At 36.2% G+C, this 22,659-nt stretch overlaps 1 protein-coding gene and 1 pseudogene across 10 annotated transcripts in view; one reads left to right on the forward strand and one right to left on the reverse strand.

Moving 5' to 3' along the window:
• PTPN13 (protein tyrosine phosphatase non-receptor type 13) overlaps nt 1–22,659 on the reverse strand; it is a 204,827-nt gene that overhangs the window by 72,009 nt on the left and 110,159 nt on the right. For all 10 annotated transcript variants that reach the window (XM_013058070.2, XM_013058071.2, XM_004756135.3 and 7 more), the window contains 8 exons: nt 17,850–17,945; nt 17,342–17,435; nt 8,791–9,010; nt 4,306–4,380; nt 4,000–4,174; nt 1,730–1,883; nt 1,325–1,463; nt 225–377 (listed from right to left, as the gene is read on the reverse strand). In XM_013058070.2, coding sequence (XP_012913524.1) covers nt 225–377; nt 1,325–1,463; nt 1,730–1,883; nt 4,000–4,174; nt 4,306–4,380; nt 8,791–9,010; nt 17,342–17,435; nt 17,850–17,945 — 1,106 coding nt within the window. The remainder of the gene's footprint in view (nt 1–224; nt 378–1,324; nt 1,464–1,729; nt 1,884–3,999; nt 4,175–4,305; nt 4,381–8,790; nt 9,011–17,341; nt 17,436–17,849; nt 17,946–22,659) is intronic.
• Nucleotides 16,719–16,883, forward strand: LOC123391873 (annotated as a pseudogene).

Here is a 22,659-nt window from a genome sequence, read left to right on the forward strand (position 1 = left end):
CTCCACATACCAGCCATTGACTTTGGGAATATTACATTTGCTCTTTGAGCTTTAGTCCTCTCTTTCACAAGACAATTAAAATGCCATGGTTTTAGCCAGGAATAAGTGAGATAATTCATAGTATCAGTTATTGGCACTTGAGCTTTTAGATACATATGTCCTCCATTTCTTGCTTACTTTGAAAAAAGATATAAACTTTATCATTTGTAATTTTGCATGCTTACCTTTAAAAATTCTAACTCTGTCTCTTTTTCAGAAGCTCCTGCGTAGGTATTATGCAATTTTGGTAACTCTTCTTTTACATAGGATAAATCAAGTTTCTCCATCACTCTGGGAGGCAAATAATGCTCCAGTCTAAAATAAGACATACCATGAACCTAGAAGAGAGAATGTTTTTATAAGCAATTGTTTGCCCTCTTCCTTCTATCTTAAAGTTCTTGCCTCAACCAAGAGGCAAGACACTTTTATTTAGACTTCTCCCTGAGGAGTGAGTTTTAGAGGAAATGTATCATTCTTTCTCTTTCATCCAGTGAGGTAAAATGATTGAACTGATTAGCAAGCTTAAAGAGACAGACAACAAGGGCCAAATGTCGCTACAGTTGAGGTTAATGTTAAGAAGTTTGCTACTCAAGTGGCACTGATTCTTGTCCCTTGCTTCCTCTCAGATCCACTTTTTTCAGGAATGATTGGTCACAAACATCTGTTCTCTGTACAGTGAACTCTGCTAGCTTCTCAGCCCATCACAGCATGGACCATGTGGAAGGCAGATGACCCCTTTGATCCAGATTTGGCTTGTGCCTAGTATCCATTAATTAGAAATTGGGAGAAGGAAGGGTAAATGCTAGATATCCTGAAACTGTGAAGCAAGAAATTTTACACAGAAAAGAGAGAGAGAGAGAGAGAGAAAGTTACACTGTATGATTTTATATACCAATGTACATGGGGAACCTAGTAACTTTAAGGTACCAAACTAGCCTCAAAAATCTCCAGATCTTGGGGCACGTGGCACAGTTGGTTGAGCATCTGACTCTTGATTTCAAGTCAGGTCATGATCTCAGGGTTGTGGGACTGAAACATTGTGTCAAGCTCTATGCTCAGTGTGGAAGCTGCTTGAGATTGTTACTTGATCTCCCTCTGCTTCTCCCACACTCTTTCTCTCTCTCCGATAGATAAATCTTAAAAAAACAAACAAACAAACAAAAAACCCCAACAACAACTCTAGACCTAAATAGCAAACACATCAACCAGGTTCAGTTTTTAATTATGCCGAGGATAAAAATATCAATATAAAAGTGGCCCCTGGAGAAGAAAAACCAAATCCTACCTCTGGTTGATAATCTCCATATTCAGCTTGGAGAGCCAAGGATGCCAGCAATAAAGAAGTCTCATCATCACAGTGCATCCTCTCCTCCAAGATATCCTTTCGCAGTTGAAGATAATACTGATGACAGGTCAGGGTATGTCTAGAAAAGCAAATGCACACTAAATATCTATGCTTTATCTTGAATCTGGAGAGATTCTTATTATTGGCATATAAGTTGAGTTCCTAAGATGGTTTATTATCAAGCTTTTAAGGCACAAGAATTTAATAAACTATGTTGAAGGAAATATTTCTTTGATGATAGAGAAGACATTTTCATTGATCATATTCAAGTAACTCAGGATCAGTAAACTAAAGGGTCCAAAGACCAGAAGCCAAAAAGACAAAAATAGAAACTTGTGTACTCACTGTATCAAACTAATATCATCCATGAAAAATTTAATTCGGAAAAACAAAGTAAAATTAACGGCGGCTTTGCTCTTTTTCTTTGGCTCTTCTTTCCATCCCTCTGGGGCCACTTTGGTTAATTTTAAATCAGGATCAACAAAGAAATATTCATTATCTAAAACAGAATGAGAAAACATTCAGATAAAAATACTTCAATGTTTTCTTCTGATTCCTTTGTGATTTTTTTGGGGGGGGGCTGACTTGCACAAAATAGTTCCACATAAGAATAAAATAAGAAAAAAAAAGAATAAAATAAGATTGTTAAGAAGTATGGCAGGGAATGCTGAGGGCAACTGCATACAGTGGGGGCAATATGACGTGGCTGAGTCTTTTAAGACTGAGGGTTCTAAGGGCAGACAGAACTGGATTCAACTCCACTGCATCATTTACTATCTGCATGACACTGAATAAATTATTTAACCTTTCTAGACATTAGTTTTCTTGTCTGTAATCAGGATAGTGATAAATCCTGCATTATTGTATTACTGTAGGGATCAAATGATATAAGGCATATAAAACACCTGGTAAAGCATGCAGCATATAGTAAGCATTCAATAAATATTAGTTATTATTTACTATTACTGAGTTTTCTTTTTTTGTTATTTGTTATTTGATTTTTTATTTATTTTTTGCAGAGTTTTTTTTTAATTGAATTTATTTATTTTCAGCATAACAGTATTCATTATTTTTTCACCACACCCAGTGCTCCATGTAATCCGTGCACTCTATAATACCCACCACCTGGTACCTCAACCTCCCACCCCACCGCTACACTTCAAACCCCTCAGATTGTTTTTCAGAGTCCATAGTCTCTCATGATTCACCTCCCCTTCCAATTTCCCCCAACTCCCTTCTCCTCTCTAACTCCCCATGTCCTCCATGCTATTTGTTATGCTCCACAAATAAGTGAAACCATATGATAATTGACTCTCTCTGCTTGACTTATTTCACTCAGCATAATCTATTACTGAGTTTTCAACTGAAACTAGAAGAAAAAATACTCATCATTTTTAAAAAAAATTTTTTAAGATTTTTTTTTAAGAGTTTTTAAAAAAAATTATTTATCTGATAGACAGAGATCACAAGCAGGCAGAGAGAGAGAGAGGAGGAAGCAGGCTCCCCACTGAGCAGAGAGCCTGATGTGGGGCTCGATCCCAGGATCCTGGGATCATGACCTGAGCCGAAGGCAGAGGCTTAAACCCACTGAGCCACCCAGGTGCCCCTCATCATTTTATTTTTTCATTCTATAATTCCATCTAAATATTATTAACTCAAAATAAAAGTTTATTCAATAAAATCTGACTTATCCAGAATGTTCCAGCAATTAGGTATATTACAAACAGAAATTGTGATTAATTATTCATATGAATGGTATTACCTGATTAGTCTAAGCTTTTAATTAGTAAAGTGACAGAACATTAGTAGGCACTAATTGAATGTTTATTGGATGACTCTACAAAGTGAACTATTAGTTTTTAAGAAACGAGAATTCAATAAACTAAATTGAAGGAAACATTTCTTCTGTGACAAAGAAGACATTATCCTAATCTTGTAGGGTTTTAAGATAATTTGATCCTCAACTGCAACTGACCGTACTCTGTTCTCTAAGCTAAATTTTGAGGTAAATAGGAATTTGATATATTGAAGAGTAATTTATAAATATAATGATTTAGTAACGCCCAACTTCAAAGCAGTAAGAAGTTATGGAAATTCTAACTGATAAATAGGAGTGCTTTCTACTGAAACTATGCTCTGAGACCATTGGGAATGTCACAAAGTTCAGGGCACATACGTAAAGCTTAAAAAATACATAAAATGATGTATTTGCCGTCATGAAGTGAAAACATTTAAAAAAGACACTATGTTTTAAGGATAGTAGGCTAAAGAAGCTGATGTGGAGATTCAGAAATAGGATCCTGCTATATATTTAAATTCAGATTAGCAGGATACTAGTATCTAGAGTACATATGTAGGCAATTGACATATATAATGATCCCCAAAATATAATAATTAAAATCCACTTTAGTATACTGAGCAAAAGAAAAATCTTCACCATCAGGTAGAGAAGACGCTAAAAGACAAGCTATTAAAACAATGAACCTAACTCCTTCTCAATGCTGATGTGTTCATGTAGTTAACATTTCCCAAGACAAGTTGGGCAATAACAGGTATGGAAGTCAGTTTGTTGCCAAGTTTCCACACTGCACACTGAACTTAAAATATCTTGGTACCTTTGAGGGTAGCTAAAGCAAACAAATGATGTTCCACTAAGCCAATGTGTGCCACGACCATATCAAACACATCTTTACATATAGTTTTGGTATCACAAGTCAGTTCCAGTCTCTGCCCACTCAGAAGCATTATGTTTACTTTTCTTCGGTTATCTTCATTCTTCCCTTTCTTGGCCTACGATTGAAAAAAAAAAAAAAAAGAATGACATTTATTAAAGTAAACCTTATAAGAATTTTAACTGCTTTTTAAAAAGTCATTACTGAAATTATTTTCCAAGAGTAACACAAATTGGCTTTATTACTTACAAGGATAGACCTTGGCAAATCCAAAGATATAAATGGTTCAATCGTCATCTTCACAAACTCAGGGCCAAAGAAATTCTGCAAATTACATAAGTAGAATCAACAGTTTTTTACCTTTTAATCTAGGTCTTTCCTTAACAGGCAAAGAATATAACGATGATGATGATGATGATGATAATGATAATAATAATAAAGTACATGTAAAGCCACCACAACAGAACCAGGTGATCTGAAACAAATGTAGGAACTTTAAATAAAAAAGTATGGTGGATTTTATGAAGAACAGGAATGGAATATGCCCTACACCAAATGTAAACAGAAGTTCTTCCTCAGTTTCCTTTTCTACCAGTGATATCAAATGTAAAGCCTTGCTTCATACAGTTTTACAAGTTTTTCATTTTTTGGCCTTCAGATAAACTCAAGAGTCTCAAAAAAAAAAAAAAAGAAGTAGTAGTCTTAATTACTGAAGAGTTATCAAGCTCATGATAAAGATTTGGTTTAGTACTGCTAAAGTGTGAAGTGATTGAACACAATCTCATTTTCCTTTAGAGAGTGACACTCCCTGTATCCTAAAATAAATGTAGTCAAAGGACAACATCTACTTTGTAATTATAAAATATGCATATCCATTCATAATCATGTGCATGGAAGCCTGTGACACTCACTGTCTTTTTAAATTTTTTTTATAAGTAGTTGACAGCTAAGGATATTACAGATATCAGCCTTTGTACCCCATTGCTGCCTCCAGTGAGAAAACATTATTTCAGGAGATAGGGGAGACTGAGGAGCTGGGGAAAGTGGAGTCCACACACTTCATTTACTCCTTCTTAATCTACTTCTTCCCTGCATGTCTTGAATATTCAGAAGTTTCTGCCAAGAGTGGATAACTGGTTGAGGAAATTACTTAAAATGTTAGACTCCAGGTGAGAGTAGGATTCAGAACAGACTGGGAGATTAGGTCCAAATGGACAAAAAGTAAAATGAAATGGCTAATCTTGGGGCCAAAGTCAGGTGGTGTGTGTGTGTGCTCGTATACACTAATGCACATGATATGTTTGCACTTATGAAGGTTACTGGAGTTTTATTTTTGTTGGTTTCTTCCTTGATTGCTTGGTGTTGGAATTCTATCCAGTTAACCAAGTGTGGAACAGGTGACAGATACCATTTAAGTAAAACTTTAACATTAAGGGTTTGTTAATACTCAACGAACCAGTAGGACACATTTTAAATGAGAACAGAAATAGAGCAGAAAAAATGAAAATGGTCTGCCTTGGGAAATATAGAATCCAATACAGATAAACTAACGCAACAGTATATAAACAAGTTAAAAGGCATCTGCAACCAAAAGTAACATAGAAAAAATTAGGGGCGCCTGGGTGGCTCAGTTGTTGAGCATCTGCTTTCAGCTACATCATGATCCCAGGGTCCTGGAATCCAGCCCACATCAGGCTCCCTGCTCGGTAGGGAGCCTGTTTCTCCCTCTACCACTCCCCATGCTTGTGTTTCCTCTCTTGCTGTGTCTCTGTTAAATAAATAAATAAAATTTTAAAAAAAGGAAAAAATTAAATACTTATATTTTGGGAAAGAACATTAATTAAATGGGATGATTGTTCCTTCAACTACTAACACTACTTTGCAGCACCAAAAACATACACTTTCTGCTCTTTTCGGAAAAAACACGTGGTCTTTTGAGGACCAATAGTTCACATTCTGTAGTCACTGATACAGTAAGTCTTTGATGAAGAGTTGTTTGTTATTGAAATAGCCAGAAACTGACTGCCTAAAAGGCAACACAAATTTTTAGTGAGATGGCACGTAACAGTGGCATACTGTAAAGGCACAGAATACCATTTATGAATCTCTAACGAGCCATGTTCAGCATTAGCTCTCTGAAATTATGGTTTATGAAAAAGTTGTATATGTACGTGTTCTTTATGCTTTATGCATTCCTTTAATCATTAGAAGCCCACACTATTTCGTATGATATCCTGCCTAGTGTTTAATTTTGACAACAGTATTGGTGATAATGACAAATCGATGAGGCCTTATGGACTTTCTTCCTTTCTCCTTAATCTTATTTTATTGGACTCGAGCAACATTAAACGTAGATAATATCTTATAAATTACAACCCAATTCCACATTTAAAAAATTAGCATAATAAAGAACAAAGTGGTTTAAAAATTTGGCTAAAATCATCTAACAGCATTATTAACAATAGAAACCAAGTCTTGGAATTTGTGGTTCAAACATTTTTCACCACTCTGTACTGTTTCTTCTCCTTAGAAAATAATGAGGGAAATTTGAATTCTATCAACTCCAGAGCGCATATATATATATATATATATATATATATATATATACATGCTTTTAAGACAACTTTGAACTCAATCTCACAAAACAAACTGAGGGTTGCTGGGGGTAGGGGTGAGGGAGAGGGTGGCTGGGTTATGGACACTGGGGAGGGTATATGCTATGGTGAGTGCTGTGAAGTGTGTAAGCCTGACGACTCACATAACTGTATCCCTGGGGCTAATCATACATAATATGTTCATTTAAAAAAAAAAAAAAGACAATTCTTTAAAAAAAGCAACAAAAAACCAAAACAGAATGTGGGTAATACACAGTGCAGAACTAAAAAGAAAAAAATTCATCCTAGATTTTTATCACATTTACTACTATTTATTTCATGTTTGAAGAATTATTTGTATAGGGACATTACAAACAAGATACTGCCTCATGTATTACATTGGTGATGATAAAAGAATAGAAAGACAATATCCTGGGTAGGTAAGACTATGGTGAAAGAGGCATGATCACAGGAAGCATAAAATTGTACAAATGTTTTGATGCACAATCTGACAAGACAAATCAAATGTCTTAAAAGGTGTTTGCCTTTCACTTGGCTATTCTACTTGGAGGAAGTTACCTGAAAAGATTTAGCTAAAGGGATGTTCATCAAAGCATTGCTTGCAATAGCAACAATAACAAATTAGAAGTATTTCCAGTGTCCAGGAGCGCCTGGGTGGCTCAGCAAAAAAAACAAAAAAACCCCCCAAAATACAAAAGCATCTGCCTTTGTTTCAGGTCATGATCTTGTGGTTCTGGGATTGAGCCAGGTTTGGAGTCCCTCATCGCATCAGGCTCCCTGCTCAGTGGGAAGTCTGCTTCTTCCTTTCCCTTTTCCTTCCTATCCCCCACTCCTGCTCTCTCTCAAATGAATAAATAAAAACTTTGAAAGAAAAAAAGAAACATTTTCAATGTCCAATAACTGGAAACTGATTGAAGAAATCATGGTACATGATAAATTCATATAATGAAGTACTTGACAGCTCTTAACAGTAATACTATAGAAGTTGTAAAATGTTCAAGATATTTTACATGAGGACTGTTCTTTTTAAGCTTAGTTTAGAAAAATACATATGTTGAAAGAAAAATAAACACATTTAAAAAAATCCCCCCTGATATATAAGACACAGATTTTTTCCTTTTGTCATTCAATATTGTAATACAAAGATACGTGTTTGAAGCTCACGTGATCATCTTTTGATTACAAAGTAAGTCACTATCAAAAATCTGAGAATGGCAGAGCAGAAAGTTCGAATATACATGACAACATTCTTGAACTTCTGAACCAACCCTTCACTCTCTATTCCTGATTTTCTTGGTTTGTGAGATAATAAATTTCTTAATATTAAAAGATACAATACTGAATAAATCCAGTTGACTTTAAGGATCATGAATATACTTTTAAAATAAACAGTCTATTTAGAATATCTTTTCCTAAATCCATCTCATAAAAAATGGAATAATGAAACGACTAAATATTTATTAGAATAATGAAACAGCTAAATATTTATTAGCAACCAACATTTAACACCAGTGTAATAATTTTTTTTTAAAGATTTTACTCATTTATTTGACAGACAGAGATCACAAGTAAGCAGAGAGGCAGGCAGAGAGGAAGGGAAGCAGGCTCCCTGCGGAGCAGAGGGCCTGATGCGGGGCTTGATCCCAGGATCCTGAGACCATGACCCAAGCTGAAGGCAGAGGCTTTAACCCACTGAGCCACTCAGGCGCCCCCACCAGTGCAATTATTATGGAATTTCGATTTCATCTACAGGCAACTTTAGGACACCTACAGAATTTAAAAGTGTTTTGCATAATATTTTCCTGTGAGTATGTTAACTAACTGGAATTTTTAAAAAAAAGATTTTATTTATTTATTTAAGAGAAAGAGAATGAGAGAGAGAGAGAGTGTGAGCAGGGGGAGAGGCAGAGGGAGAGGGAGAAGTAGACTCCCCGCTGAGCAGGGAGCCTGACATTGGGCTTGATCCCAGGATCCCGAGATCATGACCTGAGCTGAAGGCAGATGCTTAACAGACTGAACCACCCAGGTACCCAACCAACTGGAATTTAAGTAAAAACTTAAAAAAAGAAATTTCTCTGTGAGATCATGTTTAAATGCAGTAATCTGAGAATTAACTTACCCTTAGTTTTCTTTGGGTCATGGCTGTTTCAAGGGCCATTTCTCGTAAGGGATCCCTGCTGATGTCAAGCATAGAGGCTTTGATTGTGTCTCCTGGATACAGGCTCAGCCGAGACTGTCTAAGGGCCATTCTGGCTTGCAGCTGCATCATTTCTTCTTCTTGCCGTTTTAGCATAATCTCTTGATTAATTACATTGCCTTCAAGGGGTGTTTCATATTGTCTATTACAGAGAAAAGAGAAGAAAACAATTATTTTGGTCTAATTCAAGAAAGAAAAACAGGTGAAGTAACATATCATGAATTTAAACAATTTTTATTTAGTCATCTCAGAAGAACCCCTGCAGTAACATTTCAATCCTACTTTTATTTTATTGATAATTGTATGCTGTCCTGTTTCCACTGGATAGATCTACATGCTCCACCTCTTCTCTAAACATTCTAGCATCTCTGATGGAGAAAGGGGAACCCTCCCACACTATTGGTAGGAATGCAAGCTGGTGTAACCACTCTGGAAAACAGCATGGAGCTTCCTCAAAAAGTTGAAAATAGAGCCACCCTATGACCCAGCAATTGCACTACTGGGTATCTACCCTAAAGATACAAACGTAGTGATCTGAAGGGGCACGTGCACCCAAATATTTATAGCAGCAATGTCCACTATAGCCATACTATAGAAAGAACCTAGATGTCCATCAACAGATGAATGGATAAAGAAGATGTGGTATAGGGGCGCCGGGTTGGCTCAGCGGGTTAAAGCCTCTGCCTTCCACTCGGGTCATGATCCTGGGGTTTTGGGATCAAGCCCCAAGTCGGGCTCTCTGCTCAGCGGGGAGCCTGCTTCCCTTCCTACTTGTGATCTCTGTCTGTCAAATAAATAAAATCTTTAAAAAAAAAAAAAAAAAAGAAGATGCGGTATAGATACACAATGGAATACTGTGCAGCCACCAAAAGAAATGAAATCTTGCCATTTGCAATGACATGGATGGAACTAGAGGGTATTTTGCTTATTGAAATAAGTTAATTGGAGAAAGATAGCTATCATATGATCTCCCTGATATGAGGAAGTGGAGATGCAATGTGGGGGGTTTGGGAGGTAGGAAAAGAATAAATGAAACACGATGGGATCGGGAGGGAGACAAACCATAAGTGACTCTTAATCTCACAAAACAAACTGAGGGTTGCCAGGGGGAGAGGGGTCGGGAGAGGGTGGTGGGGTTATGGACATTGGGGAGGGTATGTGCTACGGAGAGTGCTGTGAAGTGTGTAAACCTGGTGATTCACAGACCTGCAGCCCTGGGGCTAATAATACATTATATGTTTATAAAAAAATAAAAAAATTAAAACAACAACAACAACAACAACAAAAAACATTCTAGCATCCTCTGAAACTGATTCCACTGCAATTCTCTTCAAATGGGGCTGTTTATTTTTATAGTCCTGTACCACTGGGCCTGCAGATGGGATAGAGTTTCCCCTTAATTCATATTTTTAAAAAAGATTTATTTATTTATTTGAGCGACAGTGAAAAAGAGCGAGTACAAGCAGGAGGGCAGAGGGAGAGGGAGCGAGAATCCGAAGCCGACTCCATGTGGAACACAGAGCCTGATGTGGGACTAGATCTGAGACCACAACCCTAGCTGAATCCAAGAGCTGGACCCTCAACTGACTGTGTCACCCAGGTGCCCCTAGATTCCCCTTAATTCTTATTTCTGCTTCCAGACCATTGCTGACTTACAAGAGCCCCCAGCTTCCCTGAAGTACATGATATGAAATCACTTATTCCCCCGCTCTGCTTTTGCTTTAGACATTCAGTTGTCCTACTGGTCAACTCTCTCTTATTCATTAGACATTTAAGTACCTGACATCAGGACTCCTGTTATCATTCAAGATTGTGTTACAGAGGCTGGGGGAGTCCTCCAACACTCCAGCCTTCCACACGCCAGCCAGCCAGTCATCTACTTCCAAGGTTGTGTCGCCTATAAACAGTAACTGCACTACCTCTAAAAATGTTCTATTTCCATCCTCCAATGAACTCTCTATATAAATCGTATCTTTTTCGCTCACTACCTCTAATACCCTTCTTCAAAGAATTCACTGACTCCACCACTTTCTCTATTACCCATCTTTTACCCTTACACTGAATTCCAAGGCCCATCATTAAAATCACTCTTTTTCTTTTAAAAAATATTTTACTTATTTCTTTGACAGAGAGAGACAGAGCAAGAGAGGGAACACAAGCAGGGGGAGTGGCAGAGGGAGAAGCAGGTTTCCCGCCAAGCAGGGAGCCTGGTGCGGGGCTTGATCCCAGGACCCTAGGACCACTCTTTTGCAGACAAACTAAACTCTCAAGAAACTGCAGAACCATGCTGACTGATCTCACTGGGCTCTCAGCGCTGTCTGGTAACTCATTTTCTTAGAGGACTACTTTATACCTTCTTCGCCTTCCCTTTTCTTTTCAAAGCTCAAATACTCTCTCCCTCTTTCTCTCTACTGATGACCTTTCCTCAGTTTTCTCGGTGAACTAAGAAGCAATCAGGAAAAAACTTCCTCAACCCATGCCTCCAAAATTTCCAGATATACATCCATATATTCTGTCTTCTCCTCTGTAACGGTGATGGATCTCCTGCAGCCTTTCGGAGGTCTGACACCTCTCCGGGGCATGGAATTCCATCCCCTCTCCTACTCAGAGACTTTGCCCTTGCACTTATCCCCTCACGCGCATTCATACTATCGAAAACTATGTTATTGTCATTAGTCTACAAACATGATGTACTATTTCCTGCTCAGAACAAAAACAAAATTCTCCTTTGGTTGTACATCCTCTTTTGGACTCTATCCCCCTTTTTCCCTGTTGTCTTTTAGAGTAAATTTCTTCTCATTGTTTAAGTTTTATCTCCACTTCATCTCCCACCCTCTTGGTCTCAGACCAACAGTTTTAGTCCCTACAATTTCACCAAAGCTGTTCACAGAAATGACAGACCTCATCGTTGTCAAGGTCCAAGGATAATCCTCGATTTTCATTTTACTTGACCTCTAAGCACCAAAAGACACAGTTGCTCAGTCTTTCCTATTCTTTTCATTTGTTTTGTTTCAGAGGCGGGGAGGGGCAGAGGGATGGGGAGAAAGAATCCTAAGCAGGCTCCGTAAGCAGCATGTTGTAGGACATGGAGCTGAGCTCATGACCCTGCGATCATGACCTGAGCTGAAATCAAGACACTGGATGCCTAAATGACAGAGCCACCAGGTGTAGTCCTTCCTAGTCTTAAAATATTTTCCTTCTGGAAAACCATGCTCTTTATTTTCCTTCTACTTTATTGGCTTTTCCTTTTTGGCTCTTTTGTTGGTGCCTCCTTCATTTCTAATCTCCTAGTATTTGACGACAATAGTGCTCAAACCTCCAGATTTTCCTAGTCTCCATATATACTCCATAGCTACATGATCTTATCTACTTTCATAGCCTTAATTACATTATATATGCCTATAACTCAGCCTCTCCTCTAAATTCTAATTTTATTTGCCTAGGTGAGTGTTCTACTTGGATGTTAATATGCATCTTTAGGCTATTATGTCTCAAATCAGATTCTTGATATTTTTTCCCTTGTCCAATTTTTCTCATTCACCAGTTGCTTCACAACACAACTGGGGATCATTCTTGATTTCTCTATCCTACAAATCTCCTATATAATTGAGCAGCAAATCCTGAAAACACAACCTTGAAAATATCTATATCTGACTCTTCTCTATCACAAGCAATCTAATCTGGGCTATAGCCATCCAAATGGATGTGGGGCTAGGTCTCACTGTCATTACTTCCTAACTAGGCTTTTACTCCTGTAATCTGTTCTTCAGAGAACATAACAGAGTAATCCTATTAACTGTAAATCACATCTATGTTTTCAAGCCACCCAATGGCTTCCCGTCATACGTCCAAAGTGTTCACTTAAGCTCCTGAGGTATGAGACGATTTGGATTCTGGTTACTACCCACTCTGCCTTTCTCTCATTCTGCTGCACCCACATGTCCTTCCTGTATTCCTCTGACATACAACACATCTCTCATAATGCAAGGCCTCTGCTCTTGACATTCCCTTTGCTCTGTCTCCTGATATCTTCATAGTTCACCCTGTCACTTAAAATAGTTTTCGGTTAAAATATAATCCTTGGGAAAGGCCTCCTCTAATCACCCTACCTATGTAAAATAGAACTTTGACATCACAACCCTGTACTCTCTACCCTTCATCCTGCTTTCTTTTTTTTTTTTTTTGTAATGTCTTTTTAAATTTAATTTTTTAGTATTGAAGTGTAGCTGATATACAATGGTATAGTTTCAGGTGAGCAACACAGGGTTATGACAATTCTATATCACTCAATGCTCACCATGTCAAGTATAGTCAGCATACAAAGTTATTACAATATTATAGACTATATTCTCAATGCTGTACTTTTCATTTTTGTGACTTATTTTATAACTGAAAGAATGTACCTCTTAATCCTCTTTATTTATTTCACTCCCTCCCCACTTTCATAATCAATAGTTTGTAGGCTCAGTGGGTTTAAGCCTCTGCTTTTGGATCAGGTCATGTTCTCGAGGTCCTGGGATTCAGCCCCACATGGGGCTCTTTGCTCAGTGGGGCGCTTGCTTCCCCCTTTCTCTGCCCGCCTCTCTGCCTACTTGTGACATCTCTCTGTCAAATAAATAAATAAAGTCTTTAAAAAAAAAGAAAAAAATAGTTTGTTCTCTGTATTAAGGTCTGTGTCTGTTTTGTTTGTTCATTTGTTTCGTTTTTTAAGATTCCACATATAAATGAAATCATATGGTATTCACCTTTCTCTGCTTGACTTATTTCACTCAGCATAATACCCTCTAGGTCCATTCATGTTGTTGCAAATGGCAAGATCTCATTATTTTTTAAGGCTGAGTAATATTCCAGGGTGCGTGCGTGTGTGTGTGTGTGTGTGTGTCTTCTCTATCCATTCATCTACTGATGGGCACTTGGGTTGCTTCCACTTCTTGGCTATTGTAAATAGTGTTGTAGTAAACACAGAGGTACAAATATGTTTTTAAACTGGTGTTTTCAATTTCCTTTGGGTAAATATCCACTAGTGGAATTATTGGATCATATGGTATTTCTACTTTTAATTTTTTGAAACATACTGTTTCCCACAATGGTTGCACCACTTTACATTCCCACCAACTGTATACCAGATTCCTTTTCCCCACCTTCTAGCCAACACTTGTTTCTTGTCTTTTTGATTTCAGACATTCTGGCAGGTGTGAGCTGATACCACATTGTGGTTTTGATTTGCATTTCCCTGATAATTAATGATGTTGAGCATCTTCTCATGTGCCTATCAGCCATCTATATGTGTTCTTTGGAAAAAATGTCTATTCAGGTCCGCTGCCCATTTTTAAATTAGATCACTTGGCCTCTTCTTGGTGTAAATTGTATAATTTCTTTATCTATTCTGGGTATGATTCCTTATCAGAAATATCACTTATAGATATCTTCTCCCATTCAGTAGATTGACTTTTCACTTTGTTGATCAGTTTCCCTCTGTGTGCACTCTCTATCCCCTTAGCCTGCTTTATTTTTCTTTAAAGCACCATCATTATCTGATGGTGCATTACTCACTTGTTTTTTAACAGTTTATTCGCTATCTCTCAGCCCTAGAAATTCCTTGAGGGACACTTTTTCTTGGTTTTGTTCATGATTCTATCTCCAGTACCTAAAAGTTCCCAATAGATGGCAGGTGCACAGCAATCACTTCTTGAGAAAATGACAAAATGACAAAATCTCACTTAGTGAGGGGTCAAGGACAATAAATAAGAATATAAATCTATACATTTTAACTTGCACCTAATATATTTATTAAATATATTAGCTTTCTTGTTCAAATTATTTTATACCAGAGTTACAAACAGGTAGAAAAAATGACTATCAGTTTATCTCTTTCAACGCAATATTTGGTAGTGTTCCTATAAAGGCTAAAACGTTTGAGAGGCAACAAAATAAAAAATAAAACCTAAACAAAGCAAACACATGAACAAAAAACAAAGAAAATCTGGATCATATAGGAATGAATAAGTAGGTTGCTTTAAGTTAGAAAAATAGGTTACCTTGTCAAGCAGATAGGCACAGAAGCAGTGGGAATTGTATTATGTATAAACTGTACTTCAAAAGTTAACAGAAAAAACTTAGAGATGTTCTTTGGAAAACAGCTTTGAATATCCTTTTTGGTCACTGAAAGACACTTTTGATAACTCAGAATCAAAAAATTACTCATTCTGCTGTATCTGACTCATAATTTCCTGTTAATTTCCCCCCACCCGCTATGATACAAATCAATAACACTGCCTGGATCTGTTTTTCCATTTCATTTTAGCTAAAGGGAATGGAAATTTTTATAAAGAAGCATGCAAACATGTCTAAATAGAGAACTATTTATAGATCTCACAAATATATGACCTAAAGAACAAAACAGGGCCTCCCAATTGTATGCCAGCATGCTAAGGATATTATCAGAAACCTTTGTTCACATTCAGAAAATTCTGCACTGAAATAAGGAATTTAGAGTATCTTAGTTAATGTGTTTTTCTGTGGGCAGAAAAAGGGGGTGAGATTTGTCTAAAAGAAGTAGAGTTTAGCATCTTATATGAAATATAGCATATACAGAGACTTAACAATCTACTATTCCTTGAAATACTTTTTTTTATTTATGTCTTTATCTAATGGAGAGTTTATAAATGCCATATTGAGTTTTTCTTTCCCTTTTAAAGTGTGAAATAAAGATAGTTTATAATTAGAATATGATTTAGGTGGCTTTAAAGTTAATGTGCCCTAAAAATAAAACTTGGAAACAGTTGAAACAAATATTCTCTCATAATCTCTTGATGTAACTTATCAAGAAAATTGAAAGAAGAGTCACAAAATGATTTAATTTTATTTGGAGGAACATGTTTTTAAACAACTAATAAATGAACTATAAAAGCAATTTTTAATACACAAGCCCAATAATTCTCCAGTTGTTATCTTTAACATGTTTTCATTGAGCTGAAGAGCATCATACTATTTATATAAATTTTCTCCAAATTAAATATATAGGGAGGAGTGACTCCCTCAATTCACCACAGAACTGACTGCATTTCAATATTTGCTTTGTATTGCTGTTCATCCCAAAATGCTTTTGTGTCTTTAAGAAAATCGTATAACATCAAACATAAACCTATCTTTGTCTCTTACCTCTTTGTTCAAAATTACCCAATCATGGTTATCACCACAACGGGGTCCTAGTAATATAAAATTCTATTATGCAAATAAAATACTGCTTTAGGTAAATGAATGCTTATTAGAGCTTTCCTCCAAGGAAATAAAGTGTCATGGATTATTTTAAAAGGCATAAGAGAGAAGAGAAAAAGACATAAATTTAATAAAAACTGCAATATTAAAAGGAATAACTTTAGTGTAATGTATTTAATTATTTGGAGTCTAAACCCTAGATAAATTGTCTGTTTTAATCATATGGCTAGGGTTACCTGGTCTATTAATAGTTTACAGGTGTGAAACACTGTCTGTCAGAATTAATTAGCTAAGGGGCAAGTTTTTGTTAATCTCTAAATGATTCTTTTGTATATGGTGATACTTGAATTAAACAGACTAAGATATCAAATTTAAAAGGATTTCCATAGTTTGGGAGTAAATTCTGAAACAACATCTGATTCTGTAATAACATATTACAAATGTCAAATTAATGTTTAACATTAACAATATGCTTTTATTCAGGTAAGGGACCTGGGCACACATGAAAAGAAAATACATCAAAATATTCAGTATTGACTTGATACTTTTCAGTTTAAACAAAGTAAATCAATATATAACTATAATACCACCATCCTAAGCACAGCACAAGAATACCTAATACCTTATAAGAAAGCTGAATAGCAGTGGCAGTATCGTAGCCAATGAGGTTTATCCGAGGCGCGATTATTGCTAATTGAAAATGAACTTGAAAGCCCAGATTGAACTTAAAAAAGAAAAAACCAAAAAAAAATATAACCTCTTTTAAGCCAGTAAATATGTAGTGAATAGTTAACTTTTTACATAATAGGTTACTTAGTAGTAACCTAGTCATTATTCATTCAACAAAAAATACTCCCTGAAAACCTTCTTGTTAAGCCCACTCAACTTTTCGAAAGAGAAATTATTCTCTTAGAAATCAAGGTTTACTATCTTTTCACAGATTCTTGATGCCATCCCTTCAGAATTTCCTGCTAGTAAGTTATTTTAGATACATATTGACAATTTTAATTTCAAGAACAGACTATAAATAACCACAGCCAATTCTAATTTTAAAAGATTCCAATAACTCAAACACATACAACTACAATGTGTTCCACGTAATTAAATAAATTTTCAAGAACTCAAAGAAGAGGTAAAGAAAAAGGAAAATAGAGACTATAGAAAAAAGAGGATAATTTTCAAAAATTCTCCCTGATTCTAATAAAAAAACCCTGCCATTGGCAATTTATTGTTACTATTTTTTCATATTACATACCTTGGTCTCTGTGACTGGCTTTGACTTAGGTTTTCATCTACCCCTGTGAGACCACTGTTGGATTCAAACCTCTTGGAAGCTTCACTTTTTCGTACTAATTAAAGAATGAAAAAAGGAATGAATAAAGAGAAAACTGCACAGGTGATAAAAATATGAAGTAGCTTTATTTAAAACTCAAACATTTAGCAGATACACTAAGGTCATTTTAACATATCACATTCATACCATCAAATTAATGACATAATATCTTTAAACTCTTCAGAGACAAGTGACATTATTTTTGAAGACAATGAATTTTTTCCTATTATGAAAATGACTATATTGTTGTTTGATGATGTTTGATGCTATTAAGGTCCTAAAATACTGTTAAAAAGAGTAATCATCAGCTTTTTATAATTTTAATATCTATAGAGAATTATTCTTTTGACACCTTATAGCTTAACGTCACTGAAAAGGAAGGACGTTCATGGTTTCTTAAAAACATTTTGGTTACTCAAATGCCTCTCACCTTGTCGGAAATCTGATTCAGAGGAAATGATAGATGGACTTTCACTGGAGGTACTAAAGATATCACTGTGGTAAGTTTTGTATCTTCGAATTGGTTCTAAAAGGATTAAAACAAAAACATTAAAAAGCAAATGCATTAACTGTTACACACAAATCAAATCAAACATTTCATTTACTCGTATGAGACTAGAACATTTTATATATTGCTTTAAATTTACCAATTGCTGGATGGTATTCAAACAACATAATTCCAATTTCGAGGCAGTTTGGCACACTTGTTAAGAATCTGGACTCTGACACCAGATTATCTGGGCTTAGATCTCTGCTCACTACTTGCCAGCTGTGTGACATGTTCAGAACTTTCCAGAAATGAGAATCTGAGCATATTACTATTATTTGTTAAAGTCTTCAGGATTCAGTTTAAAACCTCCTTCTCTTGGTATCCAAAGCCTCTCATAACCTGGTCTCTGACTACATTTATAGCTGTGGCTCTTAATACTGTGGAGTTACAGATTCATTTGTTAGAATTTGATGAAAACTACAGACCTCTCTCCACCCACTCCCCAAAACATACAAAAGCACAAATATTTAAATAGAACATTAAAAATTTGGGTGCCTGGGTGGCTCAGTGGGTTAAAGCCTCTGCCTTTGGCTCAGGTCATGATCCCAGGGTCCTGGGATGGAGCCCCACATTGGGTTCTCTGCTCAGCAGGGAGCCTGCTTCTCCCTCTCTCTCTCTCTGCCCGCCTCTCTGCCTACTTGTGATGTCTGTCTGTCCAATAGATAAATAAAATCTTAAAAAAAAATTTAATGTAAGAAAAAAATAGACTGAATGAGTTATCTGAGTCTTTGTGGCAGGGTGGGATGTCTAAGCAGAATGTTAGTGGATGATAAGCCTGCAGATTGAGAGAGACTGAAGTTGCAAATGATGGTGGAGAAAATTGATGAAAAAAAGGTGAAGGAAACAGAATATGAAAAACAAAACAAAACCCCAACACACATGGATTGTCATTTTGGCAAAGAGGAAAGACTTTTTTCTTCTTAAGAAATGACGGACAAGGGAAAGAGTGAAAATACAGAAGGAATAACATATCACATATCAGAGGTTGCCTTACTCCCAGCAATAAAACATGTGTCACTTCCTGGGAGCCAGTGGCTGGGAGCTTGAGAAGAGTAAAGAAATTCTGCTATGAAGAATGTGATAAGAGGCAGTAAAAACCACATGAAAACTTTTATATAGCCATTGAGGGTTTAAATTAGGCTGGAGTGCATGAATTTCATTGGAACCAGTCAGAATGGTTTTGCGGCTTTTTCTTGGCACCAGAGAAAGAAAACTATGGGAAACACCTAGAACTGAGGGAGGAGACATGGGATGTATGACGGCACACAATGGATATATATGGGAGGGATTCTTTTTCACTAGTTTGCAAGCTTAAGAACAGGAACCTCACAAAATGAACTGACTTATTCCTGGTGCTACAAGGTGTTCAGTAGAGATTGTTAAAAGAAAAAGGGATAAATAAATTAATGAAATAGTCAAATGACACGGCAGGAACCAGGCTTGTAGAACCAGGATGAAGATGATGGGCTGGAGGACTAAGGAGGTCACACTGAGACAAAGAAGGAAAAACAGCCACTTGCTAGAAAGGAAGTTGCACATCGTTCTTGGGGCAATGTTTACCTGAGGATGTAGGCATTATACAGAACACCCCTATTTTGTTCAGCTTTGTACACACTGAATATGAGTAAGAAATAATACCATAATTAATGAAAAGAGTTTTGGGATTGAAAATCCAAATATTTACTAGTACTTTAAAAAAATGATTCCATTCTACCACAAGCAAGTGTGATGGTAAATAAAATAAGTTTTAAAAAATTTCTCTGGTTTAAGATAAATATGATTGGAAAAGATTTTAGAAGGCATCAAATAATGGTTTTGTCTAGTTCTATTTAAACTTAACCAATTAACTTAAGTAATTGTTACTTACGCTAATTGGTTACTTAAGAAGAACTGCTATTTTTCAAGGGCACTGAAGAAGTTTGTTATATTGTTATAGAACTGCCATGTTAAATTTTTGAGGGATTCCCCAAAGTAACTTGAACAGCAAACCTGGCATTGCAATGTACAGGACAGTAAATGAAACCAAGAAGGTCAAGGAGAGGACTCAAATGTACAGAGGCAATATGGTTTTTACCTTACAAAGAAAAGTACACAGTCTCAATAAGTTTATTTAGTAGACAGAACAGACAACTTCAGTCACTTGGATGTTATGCCATGCAATAACAATTTCACACCCCACAATGAATTTACTTTTTTATAAAAATTAATTAATTTGTCAGACAGAAAGAGAGAGCATGCGAGTATGCACAAGCAGGGGAAGTGGCTGGCAGAGGGAGAAGAAGGCTCCCCGTTGAGTAAGGAGCCTGACTTGGGGCTCGTACCCAGGACCCTGGGATCATGACCTGAGCCAAAGGCAGACGCTTAACCAACAAACCACCCAGGTGTCTCATGAATTTACTGCTTTATAACTATTTCTGCCAAGTGGGTGTTAAGTTAGTAAATAAATTTTAAGTTGAATTTCTGTTCTTTGGTGGTGCTTCATTATTGTTCTTACATTATTTCATGAGTCCATGCTCCCTTTCCTTTTTTTGATTCTTGGGTTCCTTCTGTGAGGCAAATTAATGTAATATTGATTATCCCCTTTTAAATGCATAACAACTCACTTCTCCTTGATGAACTGTTGGTTTGTAAATGTTCTCAGTATCACACCTGTGGGGAGGGAGAGCACTGACATATGATGCCTTATTGTTTTATAGTAATGGGGCACTGGTACTCCAGAAACATGGAGAGGATGATTAGATTTGCAGCACTACTAGGGAATAGAATATTTTCTTTTCTTCTTCAAAGACTGGGGTAGGAGTGGAAGTCTGTGTTAAAGTGCAGGAATCGCTTTTGTAAGCTTCTTGTATTCTGGAATGTATCTTTTAAAAATGTTGTCAGCCACGTTCCTTTCATGTAGGGGCATGGCCAGATTAAAATTCCCAGGCATTATTTACTACTCAGTTATGCTTAGGAGAAAGGCTAGCCTTTGTAAGTATTGGCTTTCCATTTCTGAATTAAATAATAAATTTAACCATTTCAGGAATTATTACAAAATTCCCTGCAAACAAAATTATTACAAACATGTCCTTTACCAAGAGTGTATCTTGCATTGGTGTATATGGAGCGCTATATTTTGCATCCTTACAGATCAAGTGATCTGACAGAACATTGCTTGGTTTTCTGAGATGACCTACTTAAAGGCATCCAGTAGACACTAACTAGTTCCAAAGTAGATTTTGTCCACTGTTCTGGTCTGCAGAAGAAGGGTGATCCCTAATTATCCATGCATTGTCTTTACATTATAGATGACTCTTTTTTTTTTTTTTTTGAAGGATCCAGATACCACAAATATGTTTTCTATCTATATTTAAATGTATAATAGAAGCACTTCAGATTTGGTCCAGATCCTAGAAATGGAGTATTTTTTTTTTTTAAAGATTTTATTTATTTATGTGTGAGAGAGAGCATGAAGGGAGAGAAGGTGAGGTTGAAGAAAACACCCCATGGAGCTGGGAGCCAGATGCGGGACCCAATCCCGGGACTCCGGGATCATGACCTGAGCTGAAGGCAGTCGCTTAACCAACTGAGCCACCCAGGCGCCCAGGAATGGGGTATTAACTGAATGATTAAAAAAGAAAAAAAAATTTATTATGAAAACTTCTACAGAGACACAAAAACAGAAAGCACAATACATCCTCACATACCCGTCTTCCAGATCAACAAAATCTACTGATTGCTATTTTAATTAAAAAGTATCAGACTATTTTTTTAAACAAAGAAGTGCTTCTAATTATTTATAGTATACACAAAGTTTTATGAATGCCAAAATTCTTGAACCATTTGAAATGGACTTATTAAGAATATTCAAATACTCTTTTTATAAAATGCACATATGGCCACTTTCACTGCAATGTTAAAATTGTAACAGCAAAATCTTAAGCTTTTGCCATTATAATTGCAGAACTGTATTTGACTTTTGTGGGATAGAATTAGATGCAATATCTGATTTGTTGACTTGCAAATTCCGCAGTTAGTAAATATTTAAATGAAGTTTACATTGTACAAATCAGTGTTCCGGGGTCCATTTAGGGTCATGATTATTCTTCATTTCACTAGACAATTTCCATTTCTTTGATTTCCTATGAGTACTTAGTTTTTAGATATGGAAAGTGAAGTTGTGGGAAAGAATCTTAGTGTAGAAATAATGAGTGCAGAAGAATAAATGCGAGCGTAAAATCAGCCTCAATACATGTCGCCAAAAAAAGCAGCACCAAACTGGGTGTATGTGAGTCTATCTATGTATATAAACACACAGAACACAAAGGAACATATTCTCTCCAAAAGCATTCTGTAGACTAGCGGAGAGAGAATGAGAAGAATAGGATCCACAGAAGGATGGCTTAAAGCATTAACATTTGGAGAGAATTCTAGTTATAGAGATTTTGTAATCATACATACTCTGACAATTGAAGACATCTTTTCATTTCTAGCACTATTTTACCATAATTGAAAGTATACTATTTTTTTTGTCAGAATACAAGATAGAAAAATCCAAGGTATTTTATTATTCTTCAACCATAATCTGATATTTTAAACAAAAATCACTCCAGCCCTAATATCCTATCGACTTCACTTCCATAGTAACAATAAGAGGCAGCTTTTCAATAGGCTAGAGTATTAAGCCATAGTTTTGGCAATTAGAGTCACA

This window comes from Mustela putorius, unplaced genomic scaffold (genome assembly GCF_011764305.1).
Source record: "Mustela putorius furo isolate JIRA1106 unplaced genomic scaffold, ASM1176430v1.1 tig00000382_pilon_pilon_pilon, whole genome shotgun sequence".
Taxonomy (NCBI): Eukaryota; Metazoa; Chordata; class Mammalia; order Carnivora; family Mustelidae; genus Mustela; species Mustela putorius.